The sequence below is a fragment of the Columba livia genome, chromosome 4 (genome assembly GCF_036013475.1).
Source record: "Columba livia isolate bColLiv1 breed racing homer chromosome 4, bColLiv1.pat.W.v2, whole genome shotgun sequence".
NCBI lineage: Eukaryota > Metazoa > Chordata > Aves > Columbiformes > Columbidae > Columba > Columba livia.
The window spans coordinates 58,474,825-58,489,404 of NC_088605.1; the positions used below are offsets into that span (position 1 = coordinate 58,474,825).

Consider the following 14,580-nt stretch of genomic DNA (forward strand, 5'->3'; position numbering starts at 1 on the left):
AAAAATCAAGGTAAGTTGTAACTGCTGAAAAGAAGGCTCTCTTTTACAAGAAAGAACAATTAACAAGTCAGGGTGTTCTTACCTCATCTAGCCTGTCCTAAACAAATCTGACTTATTTTCACCCCCTTCTCAACTTAGTAGCAGGAATCAGAGAGGGAAGTGAGGATGCACAGCTGCACAGAAAGGTACAAATGCAAAGTCACCAGCAGAAAGACTGGAGCCTTCCCCTGGATTTACCAAGTTACATGTATTTAACAGTCCCACTTGTAGTTGCGGAGTAGGAGCTGTAGTGTTCAAACACACTGTGAGACTGGTCTATCATGATTCAAGATGAACTTTCGCCATGAAGGACAGAAACCAGCAGAGAGAGCGGACATCAGGAGAGACGGGGGTCCTCATGGATGTTAGCTTGTGTCTTCTCTGCATCACACTGGAGTCACAGACAATTTAAAACAACAACAGCAAGAACAAAAAGCAAAAAACAAAAAACACACAACTAAAACAAACAAAACAAACAAACAAACAAACAAACCCACACAAAGGATTTTCAAAGCTTAGAAAAAATAGTAATAATAGGAAAACTTAGGAAGACACTCATCATTTTGCCTCTTTTACAAATATGGCCTAAGAGGTCCAGCAGGCTGATGGAGGCAGATCATGTATCCCAAAGTATCTTGCATTATCATCTTGCCTTGTGGTGAAAGAATCCAAAAAATGAGCAAAGCCTCAGTGTTGCACCAGACAGTGCTTATCAGAAGTGACTGATTAAATGGCAGAGCCTGTGTATCTCAGCAGCATCCATACATACAGTACATGAGAGAGAGGAGAGGCAACACCACCAGCAGGAAGACTTGAGGCAACCTGGCTCTGCTACTGTTGTTAACTCCAGAAGCTCATCGCTCATTGTTTATACTGTTTTTATCATCCACTACCATTCACCTGCTTGTCCTGATTGGCCGAGCAGCTACAGCAGTTTAGGAGATTGGAATGACAAGGAACTCCGCTGGCCACAGAAGCGTGCAGTAAGCAGCTTATCCCGCCCCTACACAAGTGAATTAGCTTCCCAAGCACATTGCCAGAGGGACCCCCCCACCTTCATTAATACACTTTCAACTTTGGAGAGGTGCCACAAGTAAAATGTTTGTTTACTGCAGGCAGGAAGAGCTACCTATGATTCAGATATTAGGAAGTGACAGGAAGGACTAAATTATGCGATTTAAAAGTAGGAAAATAAACAACAAAAAAAAAATGGTTGCAATGAGAGGAAGGAGGAGGAGGAGGAAAGGACATGAGACAGAAGTTTTGGATCTCTCTCACTTGTGCAGGGCTGAAGCCATCAGAGCAGCAGGAGGCCCCCATAGGATTTCTTCACCTTTTAACCCTCATCCTAGAGCCCCTGGCCAGGGACTTTCCTTGTTCGCACTGAGTAAGAAACATCTGTCCAGTTCAGTCTCCCAGTTGAAAAAAGACAAATCAAGAGTCTTCCTTACTCCCTATCTTGTTTAAGCAGACCGAGATTTCAGAGAGGAGCACTCCATCCGCCCTCCTTTCAGGCAACAGCTACCAGAAGCAAAGGATCCCAAGGCGGACAGAAAAGCGGCTCATTTTTCGGCCAGCTAGGGGAGGCAGGAACACACTTCAGCTCTGTTGGACAGAGCTGGTTGCAGAGACCGATAGGAAAACCTCTTCCCGTAAGCAGCAAGCGGGAGAAGCGCCCCGATGGGAATAGCGCTGCCTTCCCAGCAGTTGCTGGAAGCAAACTGGGCATCTCAGCTGTGTTGCTTGCGACGTCGCACCTCCCCTAGACCGTTTGTTTGGTCGATTCTCAGCAGCACGTATCTAGTAACAATTTTAAGTTGTAATTATGCAGACTCTTACTGCGATTTGACCACGTGCCCATTCCAAGACTAAAACACTAAAATAAAAGGTTTCAGTCACAGGCAGTTATGCCTGCACCGTAACAAAATGTCACCAAAGAAAAATCATCAAATTTGTGTAATTATGATGATGGTGCCTCACTTTTATAATCAGTAAAGATGTTTCTGCCACTCTCTCTATAAATCAGACAATAAATTCCTACCCTTTTTCCCCCTCCGCCATCCCTGACCCTGGAGCTGCAGAGATGCACAGATAAACAGAGCTGTCAGGTCAAGGAAAAACGCACAGGAGTGTGAATTAACTTAGCACTGAAGTACATACACACCATAGCAGACAAATTTACCCTGGGATGAAAACAGGGTTAAGTTTCCCAGTTTACACTAATGAGACATTAGAATGCTACTCTTCACTTTATATCTTCCCCCTGCCCCATTTCTTCGTTCACCTCCCTAAAACTCCAAAAAAGAGAAAACAGGTTTTAACCAAGTAATGACTGACCCCTGAGTCCATGTAAGTGTTCTGTCTGCTGACAGACCTTCAGTAGTGAAGAGTAACTTGTTTATTTTTCATAGTGCTGACCAGCTTATGCAATCTGACTTCATTTGTGCACACAGACAACTGTATCAGATAGGTCATTACTAAGAGCGTGACATGACCTCAGCTTTGAGCTTTAAGGGCATTATTTCACACTGAGTAACAAGTCATTAGACTACAAAAGTTATCCACATAGCGTGACGCAAATAATTTCAGCAATAATTGTGTAGAAACAGTAAATGGGAATGCATTAGAACATGCAAGATTCAGGAAGATACACTTATTGTTTTACCTTATACCTACTCTTACACTTCTTAACATAATCTCACTTAGCAACAGGAAATGGTTTTTTAAACAAAAAGTTTATCTAATGCCACCATGAGAGCATCACCTAGTGTAACATCTAATTGAAAGGAAGAAACATTTCTTTAATGAAGAGCACCACAAGATATCAGGGAATTATATAACAAGTTATATATTCAAAAGGGATGAGTTTTCTTCAGTTTGTAGCTTACACCTCAAATCAAATTCATACAGATCACTGCATTCTAGAAAAGCAAAACTGTCAATAGCCTGCCCCCAACACTTCCAGCATTTCAGCACAACTAGGAAAAGACCATATTGCAGAGGTCCAACCAAAGAACTGGTTACAACACAACGTTTTAAAAGTCTCTTCTTGTCACACTCCAGATCCGCAAGTGCTCAAGCTTGCAGCTGAGGGATTTACTAGAGAGAGTGCAGAGGAGGCCACAAAGCTGGTGAGGGGCCTGGAGCACAAGTCTGATGAGGAGTGGCTGAGGGAACTGGGGGCTGTTCAGCCTGGAGAAGAGGAGGCTGAGGGGAGACCTTATTGCTGTCTACAACTACCTGAAAGGAGGTTGTAGCATGGAGGATGTTGGTCTCTTCTCCCAAGCAGCAAGTGATAGGACAAGAGAAAATGGCCTCAAGTTGTGCCAGGGGACGTTTACATTGGGTATTAGGAAAAAACTCTTCCCAGAAAGGGTTGTCAGGCATCGGAACAGGCTGCCCAGGGAAGCGGTGGAGCCACCATCCCTGGAGGAGTTTAAAAGGCATTTAGATGAGGGTCTTAGGTACATGGTTTAGTGCTAGAGTTAGGTTATGGCTGGACTCGATAATCCTGAGGGTCTCTTCCAACCACAATGATTCTATGATTCTCTCCAAACCCATGGAATCTCCCACATCCCTGATGCAGGTGCTACACGGCAGAGCGCTCCACTGCCTCATCTGTTCTGGGACAAGCAAGCCTCTTCTGCTTCAAACTGCACTCCATGCCCTCTCCTCCTGCACCCCCTGTCCCCCCTTTTTTAACTAAACTATGCAAGAACAAATAGCCAATTCATCTCAAGTCCATGAGTTACTCTGACATCCTCTCTCTTAGTAGTTTGTTGATAAAAAGAACACAATATCAATTCGCAAAATATCCATCACATAAGTTATCCTCACCACCTCTTTCCTAATATGCTCCTTACTTCTCAGTATTTGCTGGGAAGGGAAACACTTGCTATTAGCATCAAACATGTTTTTAAGGATCACAAATATCTATATGCTTTTTGTTTTTAAATCATCATAACTGTTTGCTAAATCCTGTATATGAATTTTTGACTTCATCCTCCTGTGCACCATTCCGATAAAAACCAGGTGCAGCTTCTCTACTATGGCTGACCCGGCCTAAGAATCTACACAGAAACACAAATTTCCAAAAGTTGTAAAAGAAACACGTATCAAGCGTGAATGGATACATTTGTCTAGCACATTACATGACTCAGTGTGGTTATTCTTCATACAAAGGGAAAAATGAAAAACTGACACACTATTTTCAGAATTGCTTCTTTTTTTATAAACGGCTGTCATCCCATTTGAAAACTTAAAATTCAAAATCCATTTCTTCTCTGATATCATGTGTATATTTACCCTTTAAATAACTCTCCCAAACAGACTGTAATTCTTGTGTGTTGATTGAATCAAAGGTCTATTTGAAGGCAAGGGTATTAACTGTGTTTGAACAGCTTCCTGTATTCTTATTCCATACCCCAAAACTAATCCCATGAACTCCTACTGTCAGCAATAAACACCTACAGAAGGTTTATGTTGTTTTTCATTCCCAAGCACCAGACAACACAGAAAAAAACAAAACAAAACAAAAAACAACCTAAAGTCTCTCTGTTTTTCACAGAATCACAGAATGTTAGGGATTGGAAGGGACCTCGAAAGATCATCCAGTCCAATCCCCCTGCCAGAGCAGGAACACCTACATGAGGTTACACAGGAATGTGTCCAGGTGGGTTTTGAATGTCTCCAGAGAACACGACTCCACAACCCCCCCAGGCAGCCTGTTCCAGTGCTCTGTCACCCTCACTGAGAAGTTTCTTAAATTTAAGTGGAACCTCTTGTGCTCCAGTTTTTCTTTTTTAACTCTTCTTCTGAGGCAGAAATGCCGCAGCACCTGGCGGCTGCTGTAACCCCAGCAAGAAGGAGGAATGTGCTGGTCTGCACCGAAACCCACAGCGCTCACGGAGGGGCGGGGACAGACTTACCCCGGAGGAAGGCAGCAGATCCGCTACCGCCCTGCCCCAGGGCTGCCCGTGCTGCGAAGTGGGTGGAGAAGCAGATCCGAGCTTGTGCCAGCCACCATCGCCACCACGGGGTTATCTGCCCTCGTTCCCACTTATCAAGCAGCAGGACAACCAAAACTACCCGCCAGTTGGAAAACACGCATGTGGAAAAGGGACAAAGACACAAGGCTGCTTTTCTCCTGCTGGGGAAGGTCACCCCTGGGTGGCACAGGACAAAAATTACCTCCTTTTGACAAGTAGAGAAGGCAAAGCTCTCTTCTGGCTTCCTAGAAATTCTCAGAGAAAAGCAGCAGCAAAGCTCCTGAAAAAGCAATCAGGTTTTCTGTGTGTTTTTAGTTTGGTTTGTGTTTTCTGCTGTTGTTTCTTTCTTTTATATTTTTTAAATCATTCTGCAAATAAGTCACTGTATAAAATAAGAATGAGCAAACGCTTTTTCATTTAATTCAGTTCTCGGTGTGGGGCCTAAACTCAGCAGTAACAAGCTGGTGTACTAACGTGGCACCGCCTCCTAGCACAAGTGTCACCTCTTTTTAAAGGTATGTTTTTACACATACCTATTTGTATTATTACATACAGATATTATGCATAATAATACACAAGCCATACGGATGTAACTGCCTGACTTTTTTAATTACAAGTTATTATATCACCAGTTCCAAGAGAGACAACTATCAGGCTGTCATTTATGTCAAATAACTGCCATTTACCTGAAAAAAAGAGAAAAAAAAAAAATGTGTCACCGTAACCTCAGGGAATTTAATGTGTCATTTTGGTGCATAAAATGCAATTAAATATATTCCTTCTCCTCAGTTAAAAAAAATACTACATAAGATTTTTTTTTAAAACTAAAAGCAAGGTGGCATGCTCCAAAAGGCCTCAAAAGTTAATCATGAGAAACAAAACTTCCATCAACAGCTGGAAGCAAGACCAAACACAAGCACAAAAAACAGACTACATAACCTTTTATGGGAGGCCAGGTTGGTTTTCTTTAAAAAAAAAGATCAAAAATACAACTAGCATATTGCACCAAACAATATTTACAAAGCTAACACTATTTGTACAGCTATGAACATTTTTCCTAAAGTAAACAAGACAGAGATTTCATAAAAGTGAAACGAGGATAGCCTGATCAGGAATTGATAAAGCAGGAAGAGAGAAAAACAATGCTTCATTTTTGGGCTGGAGGTGGCAGAATCCCACCCACACCCTCCCCCCCCCAAAAAAAGCAAAATGTAGTATTTATTGCATTAGAAATACGTTTTTGTATAATGAAAAGCTGAATTCACATTAGAGTCCCTAAACCAGCAAATTATATTTGACTAACAATATTCACCTGCACACAAAACGTACCTGCCTTGACAAGATTGTCCCTTTCTGTCTGATCTTCCCGCCTGCCTTGCTCAAGTAATTTGCATAAGTTCTGTCCCTCCTAATGAAATACTGCAATTAAATTACAACAGTTAAAATTGCTTCTATTGGCAATAAAATGATTAGTCATTGAAGCACGGAAAATTTTAAGGACAATTTGAAAAAGTCTCAAGAGGACTATGACCTCAACACTACAAGAGAAGTTGGGATGAAAAAAAAATAAGGACGTATGCCTTTGCTTTATGTTTTTTTGCTCTATATTGAAACAGAACCTGCACCTCAAGTGTGCTCTCCTTGATTTATGAAAATATTCCACCCAGAATAGTTTGGTGACATCTATTTTTAGACTAGAAAAAGGTGACAGCAAGACTAAACAAGTATGAGATACCCACGCCAAGGCTATCTACAATACACAAAATTACCTTCTCCCTTAAAATTACATTTTGAACCACTGATGTTTCTTTCACATTTTGCCAAGACTTTTCTCAAAGCCATGAGCCAAATTTAATGAGAAATACATGTGTTCTAAATGTCTGAAAGAGATTACAGTTGATTCTAATCATCTGATCCAAAAGTTATGTCAAAAAAAGGCTAAAGAAAAACAATAAAAAAATCCATGTCTCAGAAGTGTCTAAACCATCATTCCAATATTTTTAAAATTCAAGGAGAAAGAAAAAGATGCTGGAAAAATTCCTCTTCTCAATACATCCAACTCACATCTACTTCACACAGCTACCTTCCCTAGCACTTGGGCATACGATTCACCAAAAGACACACAAAACAAGGTCATCTGCATACAACTGGAAGTTAAATTGATTTTATTTCATTATTTCCTTTGGTTAGTGTATTTGTTGCTTATACTGACTAGTCAATGTTGCAGGATTTTGTGCATATATGAAAAAGCAGCTACTACGCAGCATCAACAAAGCTGGATTTGTGGCACTGATTTGTTTTTCCACTTCCTCGCCCCTGCTCCCTCTTAGTTCTTCGTGGAACTGTTATCCCCTGCAACTACCTGCACCGAATCTTACCAACACACCTACCAAAACATGAAAGCACTATGCTGCTGTAAATCCAATTCAAAATGAACTCCAGCATTACTAGTGTCAGAATTTGACCATTTCCTCATCTATTATGGTCACACATTAAGGGGTACTATTAAACAGCTGTTAAGAAAAATTGTTCACATCAAGAAACATCTTTAGAATATCTGGCTTACTTCCAATGTCCAGCAGTTCACCTGCACTTCAAGAAGAATGGGACAATATCTGTTACTCAAATCTCCAGCTTTCCTATCTACACCAAGAAAAGCAGCATTCAAGCAGTTCAGGTACTGTCTGAACACCCAAGCTCAGAAACATTTAAATTAACAATGGAAATCACTGTGGTACACTACATGAAGATCAGAATAACTAGCGGAAGAGACTTATCTTACTTAGCGTATGTATTTGGACTTCTCAATCTCTTTTACATACTGCCACCTGCTCTTACCCTCTGAAATGATCCCCTGGTAATTAACTCAGAGCATAGACCAGAGCTCAAGCACTGACAGTGCTGAAGCGCTGGCCGCAAAGTCAACACCAGCTGCTAATGTCCTGTCAAAGACGACAAACACTCGTATGATGAGTTCCATGCTCCGCAAGCGAGACTTACACCCAAAGAGCAAGCTGAGTAGATGGGCACATCCCCAATGTCACACCCGAGATCATTTCAGCATCTTCAGCTGGCACACAAAACAACATCGCTTCCTTCTATAATCAGCAAAAGCATTGTGTTTATTCATGCTTTCAAATTAATGGTTTAGAGTTTACTAACACATGTTTAAAAATAACAAGAGTCAAAATACTCCTTCCTGCACAGTGCACAGCAGAAGGGAAACTTCCTTCCAGAATGAAAGGTTTCTGCATGAACACCGATTCCTGCAAAGTCCTCAGCAGCTCCTGGAGAAGCACAAGCAAGTTCAGAATATTAAGTTGTCACATAACATTACTTGATTACACTCATCTGTTTTCAGTTAATTTGAGTTAACCTGACCCAGTTCTACAGGGACAGCACTGAATTATGTCAACCAAGCTCACCTCGTTGTTTGGGTTTTTCTTCTGTAAATCAACTGGCTTCTTAAATGTGCTCACTATGCTGATGCAAGATCACAAAAAGCTTTAATGCAAACGGGTACCTTCCAGAAAAAGGGCTTTTGTCAGGCATCACAGCTTTTACCAGATTACAACTATTCTGCTGAATAAAACATTTCTTAACACCATTACATAGCTTAGCACATTTAAGTATTACTCAAGACTGAAGAAGCACCTACGTGACTACTGCCAAACAAAACCACAGTAAAATATTCCACTTTATTCCTTTTGTACTTATGCCGTCCTAGCCTATAGTTCAAACATCAACAACTAGCTTAATAGTTTGGCACTTTTTTTAGTCACCATCTGAGAACTGAGAACATTAGAATAAGACAATGCTTTGTGTAGCCTTGTCTGAATTATATCACTGCCCTTTAGGTCCTAGGGAGATCAAGCCTATTTCTCATTTTAAAATAAATGTATAATCAACAGGAACAGTCAAATAAAGTGTTCTTTCCCAATATAGCTTACATGAGATGTTTTTAATCAAGCTTTACCTTTTATAAAATAAGATATATTTTACTGTCAGGAGGACACATTAGAATACTGAGAATTATCATATTCTCACTTAAAAATCTAAGCTGCGACAACAAACTTTAGCTTCAATTACGCCAGACTTGATTTTAAAACTACAAAAACACCAATCTGCTCTTCATATTAGTCAGCTTTCTACAAACCAGTTGCATAAACCGATCATCAATGCCCAAAATCCTGATTTTAGGCACATCCAGTTGTCATACCGAGCACCAGCCACCACCCAGACACAAGTGCAGTAGTTTCAGGAGAGAACTCAGAACACTGTTCCCATTCCCTCACACTTTTCTCCCTCACTTTACTAAGGACAGCTGTGTTTAAATATCTGGTGGTTTCTTAGCATAATGGCAGTAAAAAGTCCTCTATGCTGCTACCACAAAGAATTGGCTATTTTAACTGGCATGTGCACAGCAGAACTGCAGTGTAGCAGAAAACCACAAAGCCAGGGTTTGCTATCACTTTTTAAAGGACAGAGGGGGGGGAAAAAGGGACTTCAAAAATAAGGGGACCTGAGAAGAAAAAGTGCAGTAGCGGAAGGTGAGAGCAAAAACGTTTGCAACAGAACAAGTGTGGAAATAAAAAATATATATATATATATATATATATATAGCAGGTATCAGAAGCTGTGAAATTTAGTAGTTCTCCATCCCTATGGACAAACAAGTTCTTTCATGTACACATATAACCACTGTGCAGGATTTAGCCCCAGCTCCGTTCTTCTTCTTGTCTACTAAATCCACATCCCCAACTTGGACCCCCCAGCCAACACCAAAAGTCACTTGTATTTTTCCTAGAAATCTGCTGCTGGAAACAGCCAGTCTATTCTAGCAAACAAACTCTTCTGAACACCAGCTCCAAGGGAACCAACAACAGGTGCCAATGGTTATCAGAAAGTTACTTCCATACCAAAAATGCATCAACAAGACCTGAAAAGAGGACTCTTTTTAAGGGGAGGGGGCAAAGACACCCATGGCATTAAAACGTATATCCAAGGAAATCTGATTTTTCCACCTGCAGCACAGCATTGGTTGGGTGTTTATTTTCTTTTTTTACCCTCAAAATGATTGCAAGCTAGCTTTAATACCCTGTCCAACTGTTTCAGACTAAAAATTGAAGTCTCTGCAAAACACATGTCTATGTACTAGCTTCAAAGCACTCCTTTTCACCCACCCTAAGAACTGATACCAGATTTAACTGCAATTTCAGACTTTTTATCTTCCTTCCCAGATGGTAACCTGGATTTGCCCCAACACTTGCCTGCAAAAACTAAAAGGGCGTGAAGTTACAATTTTCCATATATATATATGTGAAAAGCACGCGTTGCAGAAAAGCAGTTTCCTACTGAAATCACTTTCCCATCTTTTTGTCTGGTGCAGCCCCTTGAAATGTCACCAGTATAAAACAGGGCTTTAAAAACACAGCTCTTCTGTGCCTCTGCGTGAGCACAGAATTACAGAGCGCATAAGCCAACACTTCAGTCGCTGCACTCAGTTAAAGTTCATTGTTTTAAGTGCATCAGCTTCTTGTTTGCTTGAAAATGCTGATGTCAAGGTCACTTTTATGTCTTCGAAGTGAGCGTGAGCCTTTAGCCTACAACTGATCAGGCACCACAGACAAGCAGGAGGAATTTTAAGGAGTCATCCTTTAAACGGTATATTTCTCTTACGCAAGCAGAAAACGCGCAAGATATAAAATTATGACCTCATGGCCTACAGTGCACACATATGCTAACCCAAGTCATGCTTGTATCAGCTTGCCACACTATCACTCTGATACTCTACCTCCTCAAAAAGCAGATCCCACTTGCAAGTGGAAAAAAAAGGAATTTTTAATTATTTTCTTTTAGTGGGGAATGACCTGACCCAAGCTGTAGCCAGGGTTTTCACCTCAAAGGTTCTGATGTTATTCCAGTATGGAAGCAGAGCTATAAAGATACTGAAAGGCCAGTTATGTGGTAAAAAGCTAGCATATTTAGAGACTGATTTATGGTTTTGATTGAAGAGAGCAAACTCTTGCTTACAACTCCATCCAGCATAACTGTGCATGATTTAGAGTTTGAGCAGGAAATTTACTCAGACTTTAAAAACATTAATTCTGCTCTTAATTCCTACACATTGGTAAAGTGACATACTCTGAATATACACATACAGACAGTGAATCAGCCAAAAATACTGCCCGTGTCCAACACAGCAGGGAAGCACAGCCCTGCCATGACCCACCAGGACATTCCCTCTGCGAGTCTGATCCTGTGTCCTTCACAAGAACAGGATTTTTGGCACTGGGACCCAGCGAATGGGCTATCCCAAATATTATTTTTTAATTTAAAAAGAGTCCCATATCACCAGCTTCCTGGCATTTAAAACAACCTGACCATAGCAACGACAGTTCTTTGAGAAGCGATTTTTAATTGCTAACATACGAAAATAACATGGTCACATTAAGACACACGTTCACAGATTCTCAAACTAATATGAAGGTTTAGCTGCTTTAAAAAAGCCTCAAAAACTGATAACTGCAAAGGCCATTTCTACTTAAAAACCATCCAACTAACCAAGTGTTTGGGTGATTTTGTTGTTGTTGCTTTTGGTTTTTGTTTTGTTTCGGTTTTTTTAAAGGCCCAACATGCTGTCCCCGTTGCACAGACCCCACGAAGCGACCCGGGTGCCAACGGCAAGGGACTCAGCAGAGACGACTCCTGGCATCACCCATTGCTCCTACGTGACTTGACAGCGTCCCAGCCAGCACCGAGCAGCCCAGCGCCCAACAGCACCGCTGCTGCCCTGTCCCGAAATCTGCCCTCTCAGCAAACACGCTCCATTTTCCTGTGAACTCAGTGTCAGCTCCGCTACAGCCTCTGCTAAAACACTTACTTCTGAGCAACAGCAGGCTGAAGTTTAAGTAGAAAAAGGCACTTTTCTGGCAACTCCCTCCTCCACCCCTCCCTCCCTCTTTCGCGATGCAGAGGGCTCCAGTCCCAAGGGCACAGGCCCCCCGGCCCCAGCGGGGAGGGCTCCCGGGACATCGCCGACTCCCGGCCGTCCCCGGGCCAACAGCTTCGGCCGCTCCCCCGCCAGAGCGGCTTTCGGGCCGCCGCACCAAGAGGAGTTACGGGGCGCCCCCCCTCCCCCCTTTCCTTCCATCAGGCACCAGCACCGGGACGGCAAGTGTTTACGTTTGAAAATACATATATACCGAGCCCCGGATCCAAAGGGAAGACGGAAAAACTCCGCCCCCCTCCCTCTCCCGACTCCCTTGGAACGGCGATAAAAGGCAAGGCAGAAACGTCTGACCGCTCGGCGCCCCTTTTTTGAGGGAAAAAAAATAATAAAAGACGTTTTTGAAAAAGGGAAGAAAAAAAAATAAATAAAAGAAGGGGTAGCGGATCCCCGCGGGACGCACCGCGCAGCAGTCCCGGCCGAAACCGGGAGGCGGCCGAGAGGGCGGCTCGTCCGCAGCCGCGGAGCCGCCGCTGGGCCCGGCCGAGAGGGACCGCGCGGGGAGGCCGGGCCGGGCGGGAGCGGGAAGCCTCGCAGAGGGAGAAGCGGGGAAGGGAGGGAGGGGGAGCGCGGACCGCGGGAGGGAGAGGGCACTCACGTAGCGTTTCAACTTCTTCTCCGGTGGGGACTTTCGGAGCCAGCCCGAGCAGACCACCTCCCCGCCGCTCATGGCTGGGCCGCCTGCCCGCCGGGGCAGCCCTTCTTCTCCTCCTCCGGCGGCAGCAGCGGCGCCCGGCCGGGCCGAGCCGAGGGAGCCCCGAGACGCGCCTGCAGCACCGCGCCCGCTCCGGCCTCCCGGGGCTGCGGGGCGAGGGAAGGGGAGGGACGGGGGAGCGGTGTGTGTGTGTGTGAGTGTGTGTGTGTGTCTCTCACGCACAACAACTGGCCGGAGCAGCCAGCGGGGCTGAGGCGGGAGGTTCCCCCTTCCTCCTCCTCCTCGCCGCCGCCGAGTCACACGAACATCGGGAGAGACGACAGGGGCGGCCGCCGCCCCGCCGCAACTTCAGCTCCGGCGTCCCAGGGCAGGATCAGGATCCAGCCGCCGCCCCGCGTCAGTGGCGCCGCCCCCCGCGCCGCCAGGACCCTCCCGCCGGGGAAGGGCCGCGGGGGGCTTCCCCTCCCCTCGCCCCGCCGCCGGGCCGAGCTCAGAGCCGGCCGCCACGGCTGCCCGGGCTCGCTCCTTCCCCTTCCTCCTCCCCCTGCGCCGGGAGGAGGGGATCGGCCAGTGCTCCTGCCTCCTTCGCCTTCACCTCCGGGGGGAGAGAGGCGGGGCGGCCGAGGCCGGCTCTCGCCGCGGGGCTGGGGCCGGGTCCGCTCCTTCACGACTAGCGTGGGAGGGGTCTATCCCGGGATTCACGGCGTCCCCTTCGCCGACCCCCGACCACTTTTCTCCACGGCGGCAGCAGGAGCTCCGCGTCCCGTCCCGCCTGCTCCCGCCGCCAGCGGAGGAACCGCGGCGGCTCCCCTCGAAACTCTCCGCCGCAGCCTTTTCAAACAACAAGGGCCGGGAAGAGAGGGAGGGGACGGTGCCTCCCAGAGGGATCCTGGGAGCTGTAGTCGGCGGCCGGAGGGCCGCGGGGACTGCGGCGGCGCGGCCGTGAGGGGGACGCGGGGAATGGGCCCGGCGGTGGCCGGCGGAAGAGAAAAGGGGTGAGGGGCGGGCGCGACCCCCCGCCCCGAACCCGCACGGTGACGGGTTTTGCCTTTGTTTTCGGTTCCGAAGGTCGGCGCTGCGAAGCGCGTGGCGATTTGAATAACAAATATTAAAATCACGGCTGTAAACGCTGATTCTTCGAAAGGCACGGCAAAATTGTTGAGGTGGTAAAAAAAAAAAACCCAGCCCTTAAAAACCGTGTTAGAACAACTGGCAAGAGTAAACTCCTCTTAGCGGGTATAAAACTGCCTTCGAAAAAAAAGTTTAAAAGTGGGGGTACTAGCGCAAAAAGGCGAAACGCCGAGTGCGGTCATCTCCCGGGACCGGGGGGTGATGGCGTTTCCCTGGCAAGGAGCTGTAATTAGGAGCCGGCCTGTGACAGCCGTGATGGATTCATTAGGGTGGGAGCATCCGAAGGACTTCAAGTCTTCCCTGCAGTCACCAGCGCCTGCCCGCGTGGGTGCACCCCCCACCCACCCCGAGCTCCACAGCACCGCTCCCTACCAAAACCCCTAAAAAAAAAAAGAAAAAAAAAAATATATATATAAAATCCAGTTTCGACTGTTCGTGCCTGCTTATTGATATGCGCCATTTATGATATGACCATTTTTAAGCGGCGGGTCTGCGGGCTGCGAGAATGGTCCCATCTGGCTTCCCGGGGAAAGAGCCGCAGCCCCCGGTGCCGGGGTGGCCCCCGAGCGGGCCCCACCGGCGGCGGCAGCACCTCCCCGGGGCGCGGCGGGCGCCGCCTCGGCTCCTACTGCCGGGAGGCGGCGGGGATCGCCCGCGGCCGGCACCTGGGGCGTACGCGGCTCCCGGTGCCTTTTCTCTCCCCTCCTGGCTGAGGGCCGGACGGTGAGCCCCTCGGGGCAGGGCTTACTGCTCTGTCT

At 45.8% G+C, this 14,580-nt stretch overlaps 1 protein-coding gene across 10 annotated transcripts in view; it reads right to left on the reverse strand.

The window, feature by feature from the left end:
- Window positions 1–13,514, reverse strand: part of GAB1 (GRB2 associated binding protein 1) — a 103,473-nt gene extending 89,959 nt beyond the window's left edge. For 2 of the 10 annotated variants that reach the window (XM_065061980.1, XM_065061965.1), the window contains exon 1: window positions 12,635–13,514. Coding sequence is in view for 9 of the 10 variants with exons in the window: in XM_065061965.1 (XP_064918037.1) it covers window positions 12,635–12,706 (72 nt within the window). In the remaining variant the exon portion in view is untranslated. The remainder of the gene's footprint in view (window positions 1–12,634) is intronic. The other 8 variants (XM_065061969.1, XM_065061970.1, XM_065061963.1 and 5 more) reach the window with 7 other exon arrangements.
- Between the last annotated feature and the right edge of the window lie 1,066 nt (window positions 13,515–14,580).